The following is a 19,283-nucleotide window of genomic DNA, read 5'->3' as shown; positions in this document are numbered from 1 at the left end:
TTTCCAATAAGGTACGTATATTGTCCTTATGAAAATATGTATATATTGAGCAGATGAATTATTTATTATATTTCAGCAATATGACATTGTCTTGCAAATGTTTAAGCGTCTGGCTTCATACTGGTGTCTGTGGTTTGAGACCACATTGTTTTATTTTAGACACTTGGTGTTCATGTTAAGCTACCATAAATGAAGCACTTTAGAATAAGTTATTATGACTAATAAAAAGAAATCTATAAATATAGGACTTGGTTTGAACAGATTGTTTATGACCCGCACTTTGAAATTGCATGTTTGCAGTTTTGTTTTGTTTTTTTGTTTTTTAAGAAGGGGTGGTTTTCTATGATTAGACACATATTTTGTTTCTCTGTTTCTAAACTGTTGGAGTTGAGAAGACGCTCCGACTCCAGAAGAGCACGCAGGCCATTATGAATGAGAAGTAGACCCGGCCACTTTGACGTGACACAACCTGATTGCTTGGACAGCCCCCGCGTATGTATTGGATTTTAAGATAATCAGTCACGGAATCGCGTTCCGCTTTTGTCCCCTGAATATGAGCACCGTGCGCGCGGAGCGAAGCTGGTGTCATCCGGATCTACTTCGCCTGGATGCTCCTGTGGCGTAGAGATACTGCGGCATTTCGCTTTATACTCTGTAACGTCGCAGCGCATTTTGGTCGTATCAGTCCGCCAGCAGAGGAAATGCTCCTAGACCAATCACATCTGTGTTTACACCATCACCTGTCAAACACACACCCTCTGCTAGATTTTCTCTCTGAAAGGTAAGATTTCATCCTTTATTTCACGTATTACTATTATAAATTATTTTTGTCCACGCAGCGGTGCGAATGAGAGCCGGGGTGTCGGTTTTGCGGGGAGAAGCCCGGTGCGCCCGGTCGCGGACTTGCAGCAGGGGGATAGCGAGGTTAGCGCCCCCGGAGCTAAGTGGAGCTTGGTTATCTCTCCGCCTGCCTTGTTGTGTTTTTTTTTTTTTTTTTTTTTTTTTTAGCCGATTACCACAAAGTCCTTGTCGCCTAATCATCTCTGGCCGAGGTCGGCGCTCAGCGACGCCGGTTAGCTTATAGCGAGGGGGTTGTGAGCGGTGCGCGAGCCGTGATGCCGGCCGAGGGGGGGGGGGTGTTAGCGGAGGTTCACGAGCCGCCGCCGCTCGGCTAACGGGAGCAGCCACACTATTAGGGAGGGGAGGGTGATGGGTCTCCCTCACACCGATTAAAGACCTCCGAGAACCCGGGTGGAAGGAGGACAGGGCGAGAGATGAAGCGGCTCCGGATTAATGCCCCGTCTTTTCTTAGTGCCCGTTGCGGAGCCGCCTCGCGGCGGAGGAGGACGAGGCTGAGCCGCCGGTGCTCTTTGTCTCGGTTGCAAGCTGGTGCCTTCCACACATCCATCACCCACAATCAAATGTGCAATTAAATTTTTTTTTTTATGTGTGTGTGTGTCGCTTGCAACTAATCCTCCACGTGTTATAATCGTCAAACGATACAGTATTAAGACGACGCAGTTCAGTGTGAACGACGAGCCTAGTAGCTGCTAAATTGCAGCGCGTGCATGAAAATACACCAACTCATTAACTGCCGTATTCTTTTGTTAGACTTTGGTTTAAATGGTTACTGTTGCTGTTTTCCTTTGACTTGTCACCTCCCATTTCCATGATTCAAACCGTTTCATACAAAAAAATAAATAAATCAGTTTTAAGTCAAACATAAGGCTCGTGGGCTTCTAAAAAGGCACAGATTTTTCTCATGAAACACCTCCATCCATCTCCTGTACCGCTTTAACCTGTTCAGGGTCAGCCAGTCCCAGATAACAGTGCTGGACTGCAGGATACAGCCTGGAGAGGTCACCAGGCCATCGCATGTCAAACATAGAGACAATCACACACTCTTAGGGGCAATTTGGAGTCACTAAAATACCCCCCACATGCATGTTTTCTGGTGGTTTTACACCACATCTAATTGTGTCTATAACAATAGTACTAGCCCAATAGTTAAGGATTAATGCAACTGGGAATTTTAACAATTGGGAGAAAAAAACTCGCTTCTAAAACATCCGACAAGCCAAAGCCAATATAATTAATAATAATAAAAATCCCAAAACCTTGATATTGTCATCTCTCACGCAGGAACAAGCCTGCATACAGCTGCTTTAAACAAATACACATACGAACAAAAGGGATGGATTGCCAATGTTTGTATTGCTGTTTTCACATTTAATAATACAGCAGTGGAAATAACTGTGATCGCCCACACCACCCATTACGTCCTACTACAACACGCCGGTCTGTTAAAGCCTGTGTCCTCCTCAAGCAGGTATTCGCTATAAATCCACTTTATTAACGTCCTCCTCTGTCGTCTTGTCTTATAGCTCTTTGCTGAAGGTGTAATGAGCGAGATGCACATCAAACCTTGTGAAATATCAACCTGTCGCATGCGGGAATCTTTGGAAACTTTGGAATTTCCCCCCCAAAATAGTTGAATAATCTCCGACATCCCATTAGTTTTTCGTCTGACGCGGGTTTTCTTCAGTCTACCAGTATTTTCTGAGCATCCTCTGCCAGGGTTCCAGGTCCCACCGGAGGGACGATATTTACAGAGAAAGGTGGGGAGGAAGAAGGGAGGGAGAAGGAGGGCGAGTGAATCACACCCAGACAGCATGAGGTGCAGTGCAGTGTGGGTGTTTACAGTATTAACCCAGCCTCCGTGCTGGAGAGCCTTTTTGATTTACTGTGTTCACTTTCAGCCTCTCTTCTTCTTCTTGTTCTTCTTATTTTGTTGTTGTTCTTTTCTCTCTCTCTCTCTCTCTCCTCTCTGCATCCAGGAGCTGAAACACACACTCACACTGAAGCGTCTACGGTAGCCGCTAACTGGACGGACTCTCTGGTAATCGACCTTTTGCAGGTAATCCTGAGCTTCGCCTCTTCGTCAGCTTTCACTTATTGTTTTTTTTTTTTTTTATTTCCGAGCATAACTCACAACTACCCGGATTTCCATTTTTTTTTATCAAGGCAGGTACACTTTCTAAGCTTTTAGATGAGCGTTAGGTGGCGTCTGGACCAGCGGGAGCAGGATTTCTAAGCCGGTTCTGATTTGATTACACGCTGAGAAGCACTGAGCAACATATTTTTTTTTTTTTTTGAAGAGAAATTGGTCCTGCTGGAACATCTCGCCGATGTGAGATAATAACACAAAGTCACCGTTGTGCACGGCGAGAATCGTCGCTCGGGAGGGAGGGAGGGAGGGAGGTGGCTTTATGCATCTTGTGGGGAGGAATTAAAAAAAAAACAAACATCTCGAATGTCTGAAAACTTCAAACAAACATGGATCTGAAAAAAAAAAAAAGGTGTGACATCCTGAGACGGTAATTTGGAGCTGGAAAAACAAGCGAGAGACGTCAAGCGTTTCTCTTATAAAATGATCATTGAAGTGCCCGAAAATGTGAGCTTCTTCAGATTCAGCAGGTTTTTTTTTTTAGTTAGTTTTTTTTTTAATCTGATTGTCATGCCGGCAAGTTAAAAAGGCATAAATGTGCAACGTTATCTGTAAATCACAAGACTGCCTGAGTGGTACACAGAACACTCCTTTCATGCAGTCAGTGGAGTAATTCATGGATCTGTGTTTTTTTTTTTTTTTTAAACTCCCTCTCCTGAATCCTAAAGGAAAACTCAAGTCGAAAACAGTCCTTATATCACCAGGAATGCGAGCGTCAGTTGTTTTTAGTCCTGGGTGACTCTCGGTGTTTGTGACTGAAGATAACCTCGTCCCTGCGGCGCGGCGGCGACGGCTGTTTGTCTGCGGATTGTTAATTGGAGCCTCCCAGGTGTCGGGTGCAGCTCCGGAGCGATCCGGCGAGGCCGCGGCGCTCTGCGGGGGCTTGTTTAGAGCTTTTCGCTCCACGACTGCGTCGGGGATTTAGAAAAGAAGAAGCGTGCGAGAGCTGGGATTTTTTTTTTTTTTTGCAGTCGGATCGTTTCGTTCGGGGGGCGTAAAACTTTTTTTTTGTGTGTGTCACAAGAAAACTAGTCTTCCACATCTCTTTGATTGTTTACCAGTGTAAGAATAAGTGAGTTCGTTAATAATCCAGTTAGTACTTTATCAGAATCACATTTCATGTGTTAAAAAACAAAAAAAATGTCCTTTTTTAAGATTTAGTTGTTTTTCTTGTTTTTTAAATAATGCAACTTTTTCTGTCTCAGTGGAATAGTGGAATAAGTCTTGAACCATGAGCTCAGTGGCAGTGTTGACCCCGGAGAGCTTTGCGGAGCATCGCAGCGGCCTGAAGGATCAGGAGATTCCAGGTAAAGCCGTCTGCTCACACACCTGGACCTCGTGTCCGGCGCCTCACATGAAAAGCTCCTTTTTCAATTAAAAAACAAAAAAAAAAGGGTTAAAATCAGCCACGCGAACAACTTTCAAGACGTTTTAGATGAAAATCTTGAGTTTGATTTGTTGAATATGAACATCTTTCAGCTATTCTTGGTAGTTTTTTTAATCATGTTTTACTTTGTGGAATAATAAAAAACGAGGTTTCCCGAAGGCGTCACGGTTTCCTCCATTCCTCCATCTATTCACCATTTTGACAGTTAATTATCGGCTCTTCTTATTTCACATGCAGGAGCCAGAAAGAAATAAATAAAAGCATCATGATGCGAGTTTATAAACCTTTTACCACTAAACTGATTTCTTTCTGGAATGATCAAAATAAAATCGCCACGGCTTGAAAGCTTTTTTTTTTTTTTACCTGCGCTTTGGTCGTCGGTGTTTTATTCAACTGTACCCGAAACACATGGAAACGAAAGTTCCGTTTAATCGCTTCCTTGTCTTTTTTTTTTTGAATCACCTCAATATATTAAACAGCCCGACTTCCTCCTTTGAGCACAAGACTTGCCGGTTTTTTTTCTTCTTCAATGTTTGCACTCTCACCCTATGATGTAATAATAGTCTCCCCTCCACGCCAGGCTGCGTCCCCGAGGATGAGGCCTACATCCCCACCTACCTGGAGGCCTTCCCCCCGCTGCCGGAGAAGGGGGCGCCGGGGGAGAAGGCCGGGGAGCCGGCGTCGGCGTGGGGGAGCAAGATCAGGCCCATCAAAGCCTCCGTCATCACCCAGGTGGGGAGTCGCCACGGGAGCGTCTTGCAGAGACCTCGAGCCTCCCGTGTCCTGACCCCCCCCACCCCACCTACCTCCCGTCCCCAGGTGTTCCACGTGCCCCTGGAGGAGCGCCGCTACAAGGACAACAGCCAGTTCGGGGAGGGCGAGGAGGCCAAGGTGTGCCTGGACATCATGCAGCGGACGGGGGCGCACATCGAGCTGTCCCTGGCCAAAGACCAGGGTCTGTCCATCATGGTCACCGGCAAGCTGGACTCCGTCATGAAGGCCCGCAAGGAAATCGTTGCTCGCCTGCAGACGCAGGTGAGCTCACGTCTGCGTATTTTCTGACTCCTCGGCCGGCGGTTTAAATAGCTCGGTGATAATAATGCAATGGGTTTTACGTTTGAACGGAGTCGCTTCACGGCCTTGTGTTTGTGCAGAGAAGCATTTTTTTTTGGTTTTAAGCAGAAGTTACCAACATTTACATCCTAATTTAACAGCTAAATGGGAAAAAAGCGGATTTAAATTCACTTTTTTTTAAAAGTAAAAATCAAACTACCTATTCAGATCATTTCTAGATTAATGATTATTTTCCCATTTTGAACCCTCCTACATGATAATGGTTTATCCATATTCTGTATTTGTGCCTTGTAAATGTCCACGTCACCGTGACGCTACATCTTTGTGAAGCTTCCAAAAAAAAAAACTTGTGCACAAGAGTTTTTTCCGCTGTCAGACTGTGAGCCTGCGTCGTCCTGCGGCGGCGAGGCTAAAGACTCGCCACAATATAATCCTATCTGCGCGGGCAGAGGTCGTCTCAGGACAAAAAAAAAAAAAAAAAAAGGTTGAGCTGAATTAACGGCCGTCAGCTCCCGAGGGCGGCGGCCTCCTCTCTGGGCCGCTCGCTGATTTCCACTTCGCCCGCCGCTCCGAGGTTCACCTGCTGTAGCTGAGCGGCGCTTATTGATAGGAAAAGTGCAAGCGGAGGGTTTTGTCCTCGTCGCAAGGTTGAGCTGCTCAGAGTTCAGGTCACCGGCTGGAAACCTTCAAACTCCTCAACCTGGACGACTTTTAAAGCGAGTGACCAGATGCTTTGTGTGTTTTTTTTTTTTTTTTTTTTTTTTTTTTTTTTTTAATACTTGAAGTTTATTCGTTTTTTTTTCACAAGAACAGAGGAACATATAAACCATACAGCAACATAAACAGTAAACAGTGTCACAGTACATCTGAACTGACAATCATTTTTCTATTACAATTCCAGGTCATTTACATTCTTACAGTATTTGGTACAGCATGTTCAGTTTGTGTTATTACACTGCACAGGTGTGTGTAGTGTGTGGGGATGATCTTATATCTGAAAGTATAGCAGTAGTTTTGTCCATTTTGCAATGTACGACTCCTTTTGTAGGCGTAGTAAGAAGGTCCAGATGCTTTGTGCTTTGTGTTAATACCCAATCAACCATCCTTGTCCCTCCTCCTCCTCCTCCTCCGCCGCCGCCGCCAAGGCGTCCGCGACGGTCGCCATCCCCAAGGAGCACCACCGCTTCGTCATCGGCAAGAACGGCGAGAAGCTGCAGGAGCTGGAGCTGAAGACCGCCACCAAGATCGCTATTCCACGTCCCGACGACCCCAGCGCCAACATCCGCATCACCGGCACCAAGGAGGGCATCGAGAAGGCTCGCCACGAGATCCTGCTGATCTCCGCCGAGCAGGTCGGCCCGCAGTTATGACAATATTACAACCACGCCCCTCCAAGTGATTTTCAATTCTAGTATCCGGCAGTTTCTCAATATTCTGTTTTTAACGGTATTGAGAAACTCGTCGGTGAAAAAACAAAAACAAGGCGATTGTTCTGCTTTCTTGTGGTCGTTTCATTTTGTACAATTTTAGAAGACGTGCTCAGATCCCGAGTTCTTTTTTGTATTTTGAATAATTTAGCTACGCTATCTCATCCCTAACATGCCGCGAGAATAAATCTCAGCCGGGAGGTGAAGTCACTCATCACAGTTTCACTCCGGAGCAACAAGCTGAGTCGACTAAATCATCGGGATTTCTGGCTTTTCGCCCGGCGGCGCCTGACGATCTCAAGGCTTTATCTCCGAGACGCGGTTATTAATGACTTGATGGAAGATGAAGCTGGTTTAGATTTGATCTGTCGATATTGTATCAGATTTAATTTGTGTGCAGTTTGAAACTTAAAGGTCAGGGTAGAACGGTTCAGGTCGCTTCGTGGTTTGGAGCCACTGATTCATTCATTTCTTCTGCTTGACAAATTAAGACCGTCTTGATATACTTTTGCTTTTAATTTAAACTTTCAAAATCGAGTAAAATTTGCTATAATTGTCACTTTTTTAACACTTCATGTGCAACTCTACACCTCGATTTGAGAAAAAACGACAACAACAAGGTGGACCTGTGAGGGAAAAAGCCATTAATTTAACAAGCGATGAGTCAATATTGAACTTCTGCTGGTCGCCTCTTCACTTAATGGTGTGATCGGGGGGAAAACCAAAAGTAACCCTTTCACGTCCACACGCTCATCAGGACAAGCGTGCGGTGGAGCGCCTGCCCCTGGAGAAGGTCTTCCACCCTTTCATCGCCGGCGCCCACAACCGCCTGGTGCAGGAGTTGAGTCAGGAGACGGGCGCCCGCATCAGCATCCCGCCGCCCAGCCTGCCGAAGGACGAGATCGTCATCACCGGCGAGAAGGAGGCCGTGGCGCTGGCGCTGAACCGTATCCGAGCGATCTACGACGATAAGGTCAGGGGCTTTTGATTTTGATTGGTTTAGTTTTTTCTGTCCACGTATTCTTTAGACCAGTGTCTGAAAAGGACATTTACTCTCACAGCCGCTGTCAGCTGTGAGGGCAGTGTGCAGAGTAATCGTGTATAAATACTGTGGCGAGCGCCGCGGAAGAATTGCTTTGAGTCAAGATTCTATACTGCCAGCTGAACACCAGAGGCTTTTATTTTGACATGATCATACGCAACCGGAACTTCATAACAGGACGACACTCCACACAACACATTCCTCACTCACGGTTGCACACCAACATCCAACAAACCAAACTAGACGAAATAATGAACTATCTGAACCGAGGAACAAAAACACAACACGAGCACAAATCAACACACACAATAACCCTCAATAACCTCCGGCAACACATAACCTGAACTCCCATCATGCCCTGCAGCGACCAACTCCGTGATCGTTACAATACTCTTCGCCACTAGATGGCAGCACAGAACTCTGCCGGTGAAATCGAAACTTAACAGACGTCTGTCTGGTTCATCTCCACCTCCTGCTGCCATCTTGTATCAAAGTACTGTGTCAGTGACAGTGATGGAGAAGTTTTTGAAAAAGGAAGAATGTGAACCAGGATCTCAGCTCTTCATCCATCAGGTCCAGGTTTCACCCTGAGGGAGTAAAAATTAAAAAAAGAAATTGGGAAATACTTTTTTCTGTATTTATTTGATTCCTGTTGATAAAGCATTGATGAGAATGACTTTATATTGTTTATATAGGCTACAGAGTTTCACATTTTACCATTTTCGGGTGGTGGTGGTGGTGGTGGTGGTGGTGGTGGTGGTGTGCCTCCAGATTTTTCCAAAGAAAAAAGTGTGTCTTGGCTCAAAAAAGGTTGAAAAACACTGCTTTAGACTGCCGAGATGTCACCGTTACCCAGAATGCCTTTCAGTGAGAAAGCATGTTAGGGGTTAAGAGTCTGAAGAAACACAATGTGGTCGTCTTGTTTCATTCTGCTGCCTGGTTTTTAAATCTCATCTGTATTGAGGGAGTTTGGTGAGGTTTGACGAGGGTTTCCAGAGTGTGTGCGTGTGTGTGTGCGTGCATGCGTGCGTGTGTGTGTGTGTGTGTGTGTGTGTGTCAGATGAGCCCTGGTGATAGGCAGGCCAGAGATAATGCCGGGAGAAAATTGGATTTCACCAGAGAACAACAGGATGAGAATGCTAATGTCATTTAGTGCATATGCATGAGAGGCGGAAACAAATCTTCTCTTTCGCTTCGACCCGCCGCCGGTCACTCCTCACTCCTCACTCCTCACTCCTCCTCTTCCTCTCGCCTCCCGCAGAAGAGGAAGACCACGACCATCTCGGTGGAGGTGAAGAAGTCGCAGCACAAGTACATCATCGGGCCGAAGGGCAACACCCTGCAGGAGATCCTGGAGGCGACGGGCGTGTCGGTGGAGATGCCGCCCCTGGACAGCGGCTCGGAAACCATCATCCTGAGGGGGGAGCCCGACAAACTGGGGCCAGCGCTCACACAGGTTTACGCCAAGGTGAGGTCACCCAGATTAAGGATACCGCTCTGATTAGTGGGTTTGTCAAATAAATAAAAAAAAAAAAACAAAAGTCAGAGAGGAATGGATTTTTGGAAGGTGGAATAATCATATTTTTCAATGCAAATTCACTTTTAAATGGCTATTTCATGTTAAAACTGGAGAAAACGACACCGTTGGGTATCTGAAGTGGTGAGTTTGTGAGTGAAAACGTCGTTTTTGACTCTCAAAAGTAACCCGTTTCCACAGGCGAAGAGTGTGATGGTGGTGGAGGTGACGGCTCCGGCCTGGCTGCATCGCTTCATCATCGGGAAGAAAGGGCAGAACATCGGGCGGATCACACAGCAGCTACCGCGGGTAAAGAGAGGAGGACGGAGGAGGAGGAACAATCTTAGGGTGGGGCAGCGGCGGCGCCTCTTTAACTGGATGCTCTTCATTCGTTTAGGTTCACATAGAGTTTACGGATGGCGAGGAGCGCATCAGTCTGGAGGGGCCGACCGAGGAGGTGGAGCAGGCTCAGGCCCAGATACAGGAGATCATCAAGGACCTGGTCAGTATTCGGTCTGGAGACACACGTCAACATCACAATGCCCTATATGAAGGACGGCCGTCTTATTAGCTCCAATGGTCTCGGCGTTGAGTATAAGTACTGTTATAGGCTTAAAACAAACATTTGTCTCATTTTAAGACGACTAATCAGCGATCAAAGGACCTGAACTGGCATTTCATAAGTCCACTCTTCTTCTTTTAAGATTTGAAAATAATAAACACATGAAAATAAGTCCAAAAATGCTATTTTCAAGATCACGCTGGGTCGTATGGGGCGAGAATTATTTTCTTATTTTTTGAAAATCTGTTGGCAGATCATTTTGCTTATTTTAAGTATTCATTTTCTTGTTTTAGTATATTTTTCTCTTCATTTTTTGGGGAGGAATTTTTGCAGTGTAATAATTAAAGCCTTAAGAAAAGGTGACTTTCAGTCTTTCAGTGGCGTTTTTTTTTTTTTAGTCGCAGTTATTTGAGCTAGAAGTCGTGGATGTGCGAAGTTGTTTTGTGATAAAAAATGTCCGATACAAAGTAGACGGGAGAGACACTTCAAATGAGATCGGCGTCTGTCGCCATGGAGACGCTGGGGTCAGAAGAGATCTTCCTAGTTGATATTAAAATCTTTGTTCTGCGGTATTTTATTCGCCGCAATATTTTCTCTCTGAAAGGAACTTATGAGGAAGAGTTAAAAAAAAAAGAATCACAGTTGTTTAAAAAAAAAAAAAATCAAAGACTAAAGCGTCATTCACCTCCGTCTGTCCCTCAGCTGGTGAGGATGGACTACACCGAAGTCATCATAGATCAGCGCTTCCACCGACACCTCATTGGGAAGAACGGAGCCAACAGTGAGTAGAAATCCTCCGTCGAGCTTTTCCACGTTCATTTTCTCTCCCATTTGTCCCGGTTTTACATTTCTGACTCCAAAACCACCGACCTGGATGAATAGCGCTTGAAATCTTTATTCTCCTCATCCTCGGAAACAAAAACTGGAGTTAAAAGACAAATATATTGGGGGAAAAAACAATATAGATGAATTTATTTCAAAACGATTTCCTCTCGTAGTTCTGCAGGTTTATTTTATTCCCGCTTTTCTGCACACATGCAGCACCGAGAAGCTGAAATAAGCACTTGTCATTAGAGGAAATACTTTGTGAACGCAGCGCTCCAAGGTGCAAACACGTTAACTAATATGATTTAAGTAGATCAAATACTCGCCACGGGATTTTATAAACCTTCTGCCGGAAAGGTTGTCAATAATGAACACGGGCAGAATGTGTGAAGACGATTGGCCTCCGGGGCTCCGGCATTTTAAATAATGTCTGGCTGTAATAATGCCTCTTTTCCGCCAGAGTGATGAATAACCTAATTAAGTTTTTTTTTTTTTTTTTTCCTTCCATAGCCGGATTTAAGGTCCAGACATCAGTGGGACTCAGACACACTCGCGAGGTTACTTGATGCCAGTGTCTTCCTTTGTGTTCAGTCTTGCGCAACACGTGTATAAAATATCAATTAATTTCATGACGCGACAAGAGGAAGTGGAAATCGAGTGTTTTCATTCAAGTCTGGGTTGAAATTGACTTTATAACAGTTTGTTTGCCTCCAAATCCTTAAAGACGGAAGAGTAAACTGCCACTTGCTTCTGTTTCCTCCTCCACCCGCAGTCAACCGGATCAAAGAGCAGTACAAGGTGTCGGTTCGAATCCCCCAGGACTCTGAGCGAAGCGGCCTGGTGCGGATCGAGGGAGACCCCAAAGGCGTGCAGCTGGCTCGCCGAGAGCTCATCGAGATGGTCCAGAGGATGGTGGGAACCCCCGTCCGAGACGCTTTCCTTTTTAAAAAAAAAAAAAAAATCGGCCCCGTCCCTCACCGTCACGTTTCTGTGGGTCTCCAGGAGAACGAGCGAACCAAAGACCTGATCGTGGAGCAGAAGTTCCACCGGACAATCATCGGGCAGAAAGGGGAGAAGATCAAGGAAGTCCGGGACAAGTTTCCCGAGGTGAACGCTCCGGTTCTTCTCACGTCCGTCTTCGATGATGAGATTCGGCTCTGTTCTCGTCCAACAAGGCGACCTTTTTTTGTCTCGATCTGCCAGGTCATCATCAACTTCCCCGACCCGTCGCAGAAAAGTGACATCGTCCAGCTGAGGGGGCCGAAGAACGAGGTGGAGAAGTGTGCAAAGTTCCTCCAGAAAATCATCGCAGACCTGGTATGAACACAAAAAAACCTCCAAACAAACGAAGACCTTCTACTTTTTCTCGTCTTAGCTTCTGTCCCCTTTCCATCTTCCGTAGATTGAGAACAGCTTCTCGCTCTCCGTCCCCATCTTCAAGCAGTTCCACAAGAACATCATCGGGAAGGGCGGCGCCAACATCAAAAAGGTGCGACTGAGCTTCTTAACGCTTGAGACGATTGTAGTTTCCACGTATTACACTTGTATATATCCGTTTCCTTTGGCGAGTGTCAAGCTGGACGATACTGCGTACTGCAGACAAGAAAGACAAGAAAAAAACAACGGTGAGCGTTTGTGCCATCAGATCCGCGAGGAGACCAACACGAAGATCGACCTGCCCACGGAGAACAGCAACTCTGAGATGATCGTCATCACGGGCAAGAAGAACAACTGTGAAGCAGCCAGAGACCGAATCCTCACCATCCAGAGAGAACTGGTGAGACACGGGGTGCTTTTCATTTGTTTAGCTATTTACTCACTGATTTATTTACTTGTTTATCCATCATGCTATATTAACCTCCCATTGGGGTAAATATCATCCTGTAGTGACGTTTTAAAACCTGATTTCTATGCTTTTATATAGCTGACGGTTGAGTTTTGTAGGTTTTTCCCACTGCACTGCACTATAAAGACCTGAGAGCAGCTTCAAATAATAAAAAAACAACAGTTTTTGCAGTTTTATCGCCCTGATTTACTTTTACCACTCCATTATTATTATTATTATTATTATTATTATTATTGTTATTATAACAAATAACAAATTCCCACTATGACTTTACATGTGTCATACATTCCTGTTCCCCCACACTCATTTGAATAATTGAACAACATTGATTTTGATAGTAATATGCTGGTAACTGATTATTTATAGAGCATCTTCCTCCTCTAACGTCAGATTATAGAACGTCTTCCTCCTCTAACGTCAGATTATAGAGCATCTTCCTCCTCTAACGCCAGGTTATAGAGCGTCTTCCTCCCCTAAAGTCAGATCATAGAGCATCTTCCTCCTCTGGCGTCAGATTATAGAGCATCTTCCTGTTCGCAGGCCAACATCAAGGAGACGGAGGTCGCCATCCCGGCCAAACTGCACAACTCCCTGATCGGCTCCAAGGGCTGCCTGGTGCGCTCCATCATGGAGGACTGCGGCGGCGTCCACATCCACTTCCCCTCCGAGGGCTCCGGCTCGGACAAGGTGACCATCAGGGGACCGGCCGGCGAGGTGGAGAAGGCCAAGAAGCAGCTGCTGCAGCTGGCTGAGGAGAAGGTATTGATGCAGGAGGGGACAAAATGTACCGGCGTCCTTTCCCTTGCCTCATGCATCGTTGTCGCTCCGTCCCGCGCTCTCCAGCAAGTCAACAACTTCACCGCTGAGCTGCAGGCGAAGCCGGAGTACCACAAGTTCCTGATCGGCCGCGGCGGGGCCAACATCCGCCGCGTGCGCGACCGGACGGGGGCCCGCATCATCTTCCCGTCGCCCGACGACACGGAGCAGGAGCTGATTACCATCGTCGGGAAGGAGGAGGCCGTGCGCCAGGCTCAGAAGGAGCTGGAGAGTCTGGTCAAAAACCTGGTGACGCCCCCCCCCCCCCCTCCGTCCATCCACCTACTACTCCCCCCCCCCCTCCATGACCTTTAACCCTCCGACGCGGCTTCTTCCCTTCCCAGGACGACGTGGTGGAGGACAGCATGGAGGTGGACGTCCGCCACCACCGCCACTTCGTGTGCCGGCGGGGCCAGGTGCTGCGGGAGCTGGCGGAGGAGTACGGCGGCGTGGCCGTGAGCTTCCCCCGCACCGGGGCCAACAGCCAGCGCGTCACGCTGAAGGGGGCCAAGGACTGCGTGGACGCCGCCAAGAAGCGCATCCAGGAGATCATCGAGGACCTGGTGGGGGAGGAAAAAAAAAAAAAAACGGCGTCTTGTTTTGAATCCGTGTCTGTGTTCAGGTCAAAGATAAAAATGGCGGGAGAGTGCGATGATCGCGACGGGTTGGGTTTTTCTCCGCAGGAGTCGCAGGTGAGCGTGGAGGTGGCCATCCCCCAGCGCTACCACCGCGCCATCATGGGGCCCAAAGGCTGCCGCATCCAGCACATCACCCGGGAGCACGAGGTCCAGATCAAGTTCCCCGAGCGGGACGACGGCGCCGCGGGCCAGGAGGCCTCGCCGCAGGAGAACGGCGACGTGAGCCCGGACGCCGAGTTCGTGCCCCGCAAGTGCGACGTCATCTCCATCGCCGGGCGAGCGGAGAAGTGCGACCTGGCCAAGGCCGCCCTGCTGGTGAGGCGCCGCTTTCGGCCGCGACGCCGTCACGCTTCCGAATGCCACACTTCTCACCCTGGCGGCTCCGCCCCCTCCTCCACCCCCCCCCAGGCGCTGGTGCCCATCACGGAGGACGTGGAGGTGTCGTACGAGCTGCACCGCTACACATCGGGCAGAAGGGCAGCGGCATCAGGAAGATGATGGAGGAATACGAGGTGAGCCGGCGCTCTGGCGCCATCTCCTGGCCGAGTGGAGACGAGGGACTTTAGGGTTTTTTTTTTATTTAATTGTCTTGCAGGTGAACATCTGGGTGCCGCAGCCCGAGAAGCAGCTGGACGTGATCAAGGTGACGGGCCTGGCGGCCAACGTGGAGCGGGCGAAGCAGGGCCTGCTGGAGAGGGTGAAGGAGCTGCAGGCCGAGCAGGAGGACAGGGTAAACCCGAGCACGCCGCACGCGTCCCGACGACTCGGGGGGGGGGGGGGGGGGGGGGGGGGGGGGGGGGGGGGTTTGGGAGAATTCACATTTCACATTGCCATCTCCGTTTGCCCTCAGGCCCTGCGCAGTTTCAAGGTCACGATGTCCGTCGACCCGAAGTTCCACCCCAAGATCATTGGGCGCAAGGGGGCGGTCATCTCGCAGATCAGGAAAGACCACGACGTCAGCATCCAGTTCCCCGACAAAGGAGACGAGCAGCAGGTGTGTGTTTAAACCCCCCCCCCCCTGAGTTTTAGTTTTTAAAATGAGGTGACAAGTGGAGCGGCTCTCCTCCACCCCCCCCCCCTGCAGGACCTGATCGTGATCTCCGGGTACGAGCGCAACGTGGAGGAGGCGCGTCAGGCCATCCAGCAGCTGGTGGCTGAGCTGCAGGAGATGGTGAGCCAGGACGTCCGCCTGGACCCAAGGACCCACGCCCGCATCATCGGCGCCCGCGGGAAGGCCATCCGCAAGCTGATGGAGGAGTTCAAGGTGGGGCACGTTTGGATTTGTCCTCCCCCTCCCCTTCCCTTCCCCCGACCGTTTGATCTGAACGCTCCGATGTTCTCACACGCAGGTGGACATCAGGTTCCCTCAGCCCGGCGCCGACGAGCCCGACAAGGTCACGGTGACGGGGCTCCCCGAGACCGTCGACAACGCCATCGACCACCTGCTCAACCTGGAGGAGGAATACGTGAGTTCGCCGTATTCGCCGCCGTCGTATAGCTCTCTGGAGTCACACCGACGTTCTCATCTTCTTCTTCTTCTTCTTCTTCTCTCTCCTACCAGATGCTCAGCGTGACCGAGACGGAAACTCTGGCGGCCTACATGAAGCCGCCGTCCCGCTACAGCGGGGGAGGGGGCGCGGGGGGCCCGGACGACAGCAGCGGCGGGCCGGCCAAGGGCTTCGTGGTGCGGGACGCCCCCTGGAACGCGGCGGGGAACAAGGTGAAGCGGCGACACCGCGCAGTACACATGCCAGGCCTCGAGGTGGCACCGTCACTCCGGGAAGGGCGATGACGTTTTTTCAGTTTGGTGGCTTTTTTTTTTCCTTCTTCCTCTTCCTCACTCAGGCTCCCGACATGAGCAGCGCCGAGGATTTCCCCACCTTTGGGACGGGCGTGGCCCCGAAGCAGACGTCGGCCTGGGGCCCCAAGAAGTTCTGAGGCGCCTCGTCCGGAAAGAAACAAGACAAACGAAAAGAAAAAAAAGACTTGTGTAAAGTAGACGACGCGGTGGCGAGGACGAGCGTCTGACGCACTGACGGCTTTTGCAGGGTTTTCCGAAACTCCCACAGGGCGGAGTGGGGTTCGTTTTTTCCGTGAGGGGGCGGGGCTTTGGGGGGGGAGGAGGGGGCGGGGTCATGAATTTGTAAACGATACAAAATCCCCTGCAGACTCACCGGTGCGTCAGACGCTCCCCCTCCCCCCGCCGCGAGAGATCAAGACGAATCTCTAATCAAATTGCTGCTCGCCTTCCTCCTCGTCCTCCCCGTAGTGTCGTCTCTCTGTAAACTCCTCCCACAACCAGCCACAATGAATTATGGGAGATCCCCCCCTCCCCCTCCCCGCGTAGTACCTCCACCTCCTCCTTCCTCTGAGAGAAACAAAAAAAAAAACCAACAAAAAAAAAACCCAACCCAGAACGTTGAGTTGCTCTCTCCATTAGTCTCTGCTCCGCCTCTCGGTTGCACCGCCGCCGCTCGTCTCGCTGAAACGTTTCATTTCCTTTTTTGGTTTTTTTTATTGTTGTTTTTTTTTTTCCCGCCAAAACGTTCCACCTCGACGTAGTCCGGTCGAAATGTTTCAAAAAACCCCAAAAGAAAACGCATCAGAGGATGGCGAGTCAAGATGGCGCCTGTGGACGAAGGAGCCTTTGTTTTCCGGGGCAGGAAGAAGTTTGTAAACAAACAAACAAACAAACAAGAAGGAGAAAAAAAAATAACCATCTTTTAAGGTTGTTTACCTGTGGTTTTTACAAGGAGGCGTCTGATTGGCTCACGTGGTGCAGCGGGTGAGGCGATGAGCTGTGTGTGTGTGTGTGTGTGTGCGCGTGTGCGTGTGTGTGTGGGTTCAGGAGAGGATTTCACCCACAAATGTTTGTAGATCCCTGTTTTTTTTCCTTTCTTTCTTTTATTTATTTCCAAACTGGAAGCAAAAAAAACAAACAAGAAGTGACGGAATCGTTTGTGACGAAGGTGGTTTTGTCGTTTGTTTTTTTTTTTTTTTTTTTAATTTATTCAAAAAGGAGCCATTTCATTTGAACTACTGTGACCGTACGTTTTTATAAAAGCACTCACTGTAGCTTGCAACCTCGCGTTCTCGGAGTGAATGTTCGTGGTTCGGGGAGGAAAACATGTCAACGGTTGTTATTGTCTAAGTGTACAAAAGAACTTTTTTCGCTATTTTTTTAAACTTGTGTGGGATTTTTTCTTTTCTTTTTTCCTTTTTCTTTGTGTTTTTTTTCTTTTGTTCTCGTTGGTTTCTGGCACATTTGAGCGACTGTGAGTGCGCGAGTGGAAATTTAAGATGTATATTTGAATGAAGCTGAACCAAACTTTTACACGGTCTTTGTCCATTTTTGTCTTTCTTGATTTTAGGGTTTTGTTTTTTTTTTTTACTTTCTGTTTTAGTTTCTTTCCCATAGCAGATCTCAGCTCCTGAGAGCCGAGCATAATATTAGCAACCCGATCCCGCAGTTCGTTTGTTTTTTTTTATCGTTCTTCTCCCGCTCTCTGGCGCCCCCCAGTGGCGGCCCTCCTCACGCTTCGAAAAGCTTTACAGCATTTAATCGTATTTTGTAGCAAGAAGAACCATTGATGCCGCTTTGTTCTGTTTCCCGCTTTGAGTCCAACTTGCAGCCTGTTGCTAAATTTGTCATTTTGAAAAAACACGGTTCAAAGAGTTAGATGAGAAGATCGGCGATGGAGGCTGTGAAAATGTTTTAAAAAATGTAATCTTTCGATGATCAGGTTAAAAAACAATAGTTTTAGTTATTTATTTACTGTCTAGAGAATAAAAAAATGTCAAAGTGAAGCTAAAAAGTCAAAAGTTGCGTTGAAATGAAAGATTTATAACCACAACATTTCAGATTTTTCCTCCAGTTGATGTTAAAAACTGAGATTTCAAACCTTGTCAACTCAAAAGCTTCAAGTATTTTTTTTTAAAATTGTCTTTAATCCTACTGTCTTGTTCATTTTAATTCTAAGCTATACTTTTTTCCCCCCAATTTTTTATATACACATGAACTTTTCGATAGGATCTACGATGATTCAACTCTTCTGGGACGGCTTCCCACGAGGTTTTTTTCTTACAGTGTTTATGGGGGATTTCTGTGCGGCGAGACCCTGACGCCGCGGTCGGGACGGCGTTGACGGTGGAGAGCTGAGCGAATACTTTTGGCAACGTCGCGTCTGTAGGAGTTGCAGGATCGTCTTGCAGACGCTGCTGATCTTCTCATCTAACTGAAATCTATTGAAACCCCCTTTTTCCTTCCCGGTTCGACACTAAAGGATAAAAAAACAAAAAAAAACAAGCTATTGTGACAGAAGAACATTTCAAAATAAACGATTGAAGCCGACTATGCACCACAACAGGACTGTAGAGCAGATCAGTACATATTTGGCTTCACTTGTGGTTTTTTTGTTTTTATGTTCAGTGAACAAAACTAGTCGTTTGTCTGTTTTTAAACCGAGTCTCATTTCCAAAAGCTTTTTATGTGTATATGTGTGAGTGTGTGTGTGTGTGTGTTCTTAAAGGGAGCCGCTGTCAATCCCTGTAACAAAAAGCTATGAAAAATCCCACTATTGGCCTTAACGAGTCATTTGTCTGCGACGTCTTGGAAACAGTGTGATTGAGTAAGTATGCAACACTGCAATAACCTGTCGGAGAGAGATCTTTTCCTACTCGAAATAAAAAAACTTGGAAAAAAAAACAAAAAAAAAAAAAAAAGGACAAAACATAATCCAGTTTGGGTTTTATTTCCCCCCCCCACCCTCCCCCTCTCTCTCTTTTCATGGCATCGTCTTTGTTCTCAGAGAAACGACACGCCCAACCGTCCTCCTGTGCATACTGTCTGTCAGTTTTATTTGTCTTTTTTATAAATCAGGAAGATATGATTTGTTATGTAACAGCCTGTACAATGCAACATTACAGAAAAAAAAAAAAAAACGACAACAAAACAATGAAAATTAAATTGTACAAAGCAGCATTGGGCCTTAAATAACCCATATATTCATTTCTTTTTTCACATTTCTGTTTTGATTGGAAGTTGTAGTTTTTTTTATTCTTTCTTTCTTTTCCTTCTTCAGGTTTGAGTTTTGGCTTGTCGAGACCCGTGTCGGGCTTCGAGGAGAGCTGAAATGTGTTCTCG

The 19,283-nt window shown here is 47.5% G+C and overlaps 1 protein-coding gene across 1 annotated transcript; it reads left to right on the top strand.

Annotated features, from left to right (window-relative positions):
* Window positions 1-765: 765 nt before the first annotated feature.
* On the top strand, window positions 766-16,175 carry hdlbpb (high density lipoprotein binding protein b). Its single transcript, XM_080518768.1, is given in 28 exon segments — window positions 766-781; window positions 2,838-2,917; window positions 4,213-4,314; window positions 4,975-5,126; window positions 5,214-5,429; window positions 6,614-6,820; window positions 7,653-7,868; window positions 9,199-9,405; window positions 9,655-9,762; window positions 9,851-9,955; window positions 10,718-10,796; window positions 11,613-11,752; window positions 11,843-11,947; window positions 12,044-12,157; window positions 12,243-12,329; window positions 12,486-12,617; window positions 13,227-13,445; window positions 13,530-13,751; window positions 13,847-14,065; window positions 14,186-14,455; window positions 14,549-14,600; window positions 14,603-14,652; window positions 14,736-14,870; window positions 14,991-15,134; window positions 15,225-15,404; window positions 15,490-15,606; window positions 15,702-15,860; window positions 15,986-16,175. Coding segments are annotated over 26 exon segments (3,804 nt in total). The 5' UTR covers window positions 766-781; window positions 2,838-2,917; window positions 4,213-4,238; the 3' UTR covers window positions 16,079-16,175.
* The last annotated feature ends 3,108 nt before the right edge of the window (window positions 16,176-19,283 follow it).

The sequence above is a fragment of the Blennius ocellaris genome, assembly GCF_963422515.1.
Source record: "Blennius ocellaris genome assembly, chromosome: 23".
NCBI classification, from domain to species: domain Eukaryota; kingdom Metazoa; phylum Chordata; class Actinopteri; order Blenniiformes; family Blenniidae; genus Blennius; species Blennius ocellaris.
The sequence above is the reverse complement of the archived record's forward strand: the minus strand, read 5'-3'. Positions and strand labels throughout refer to the sequence as shown.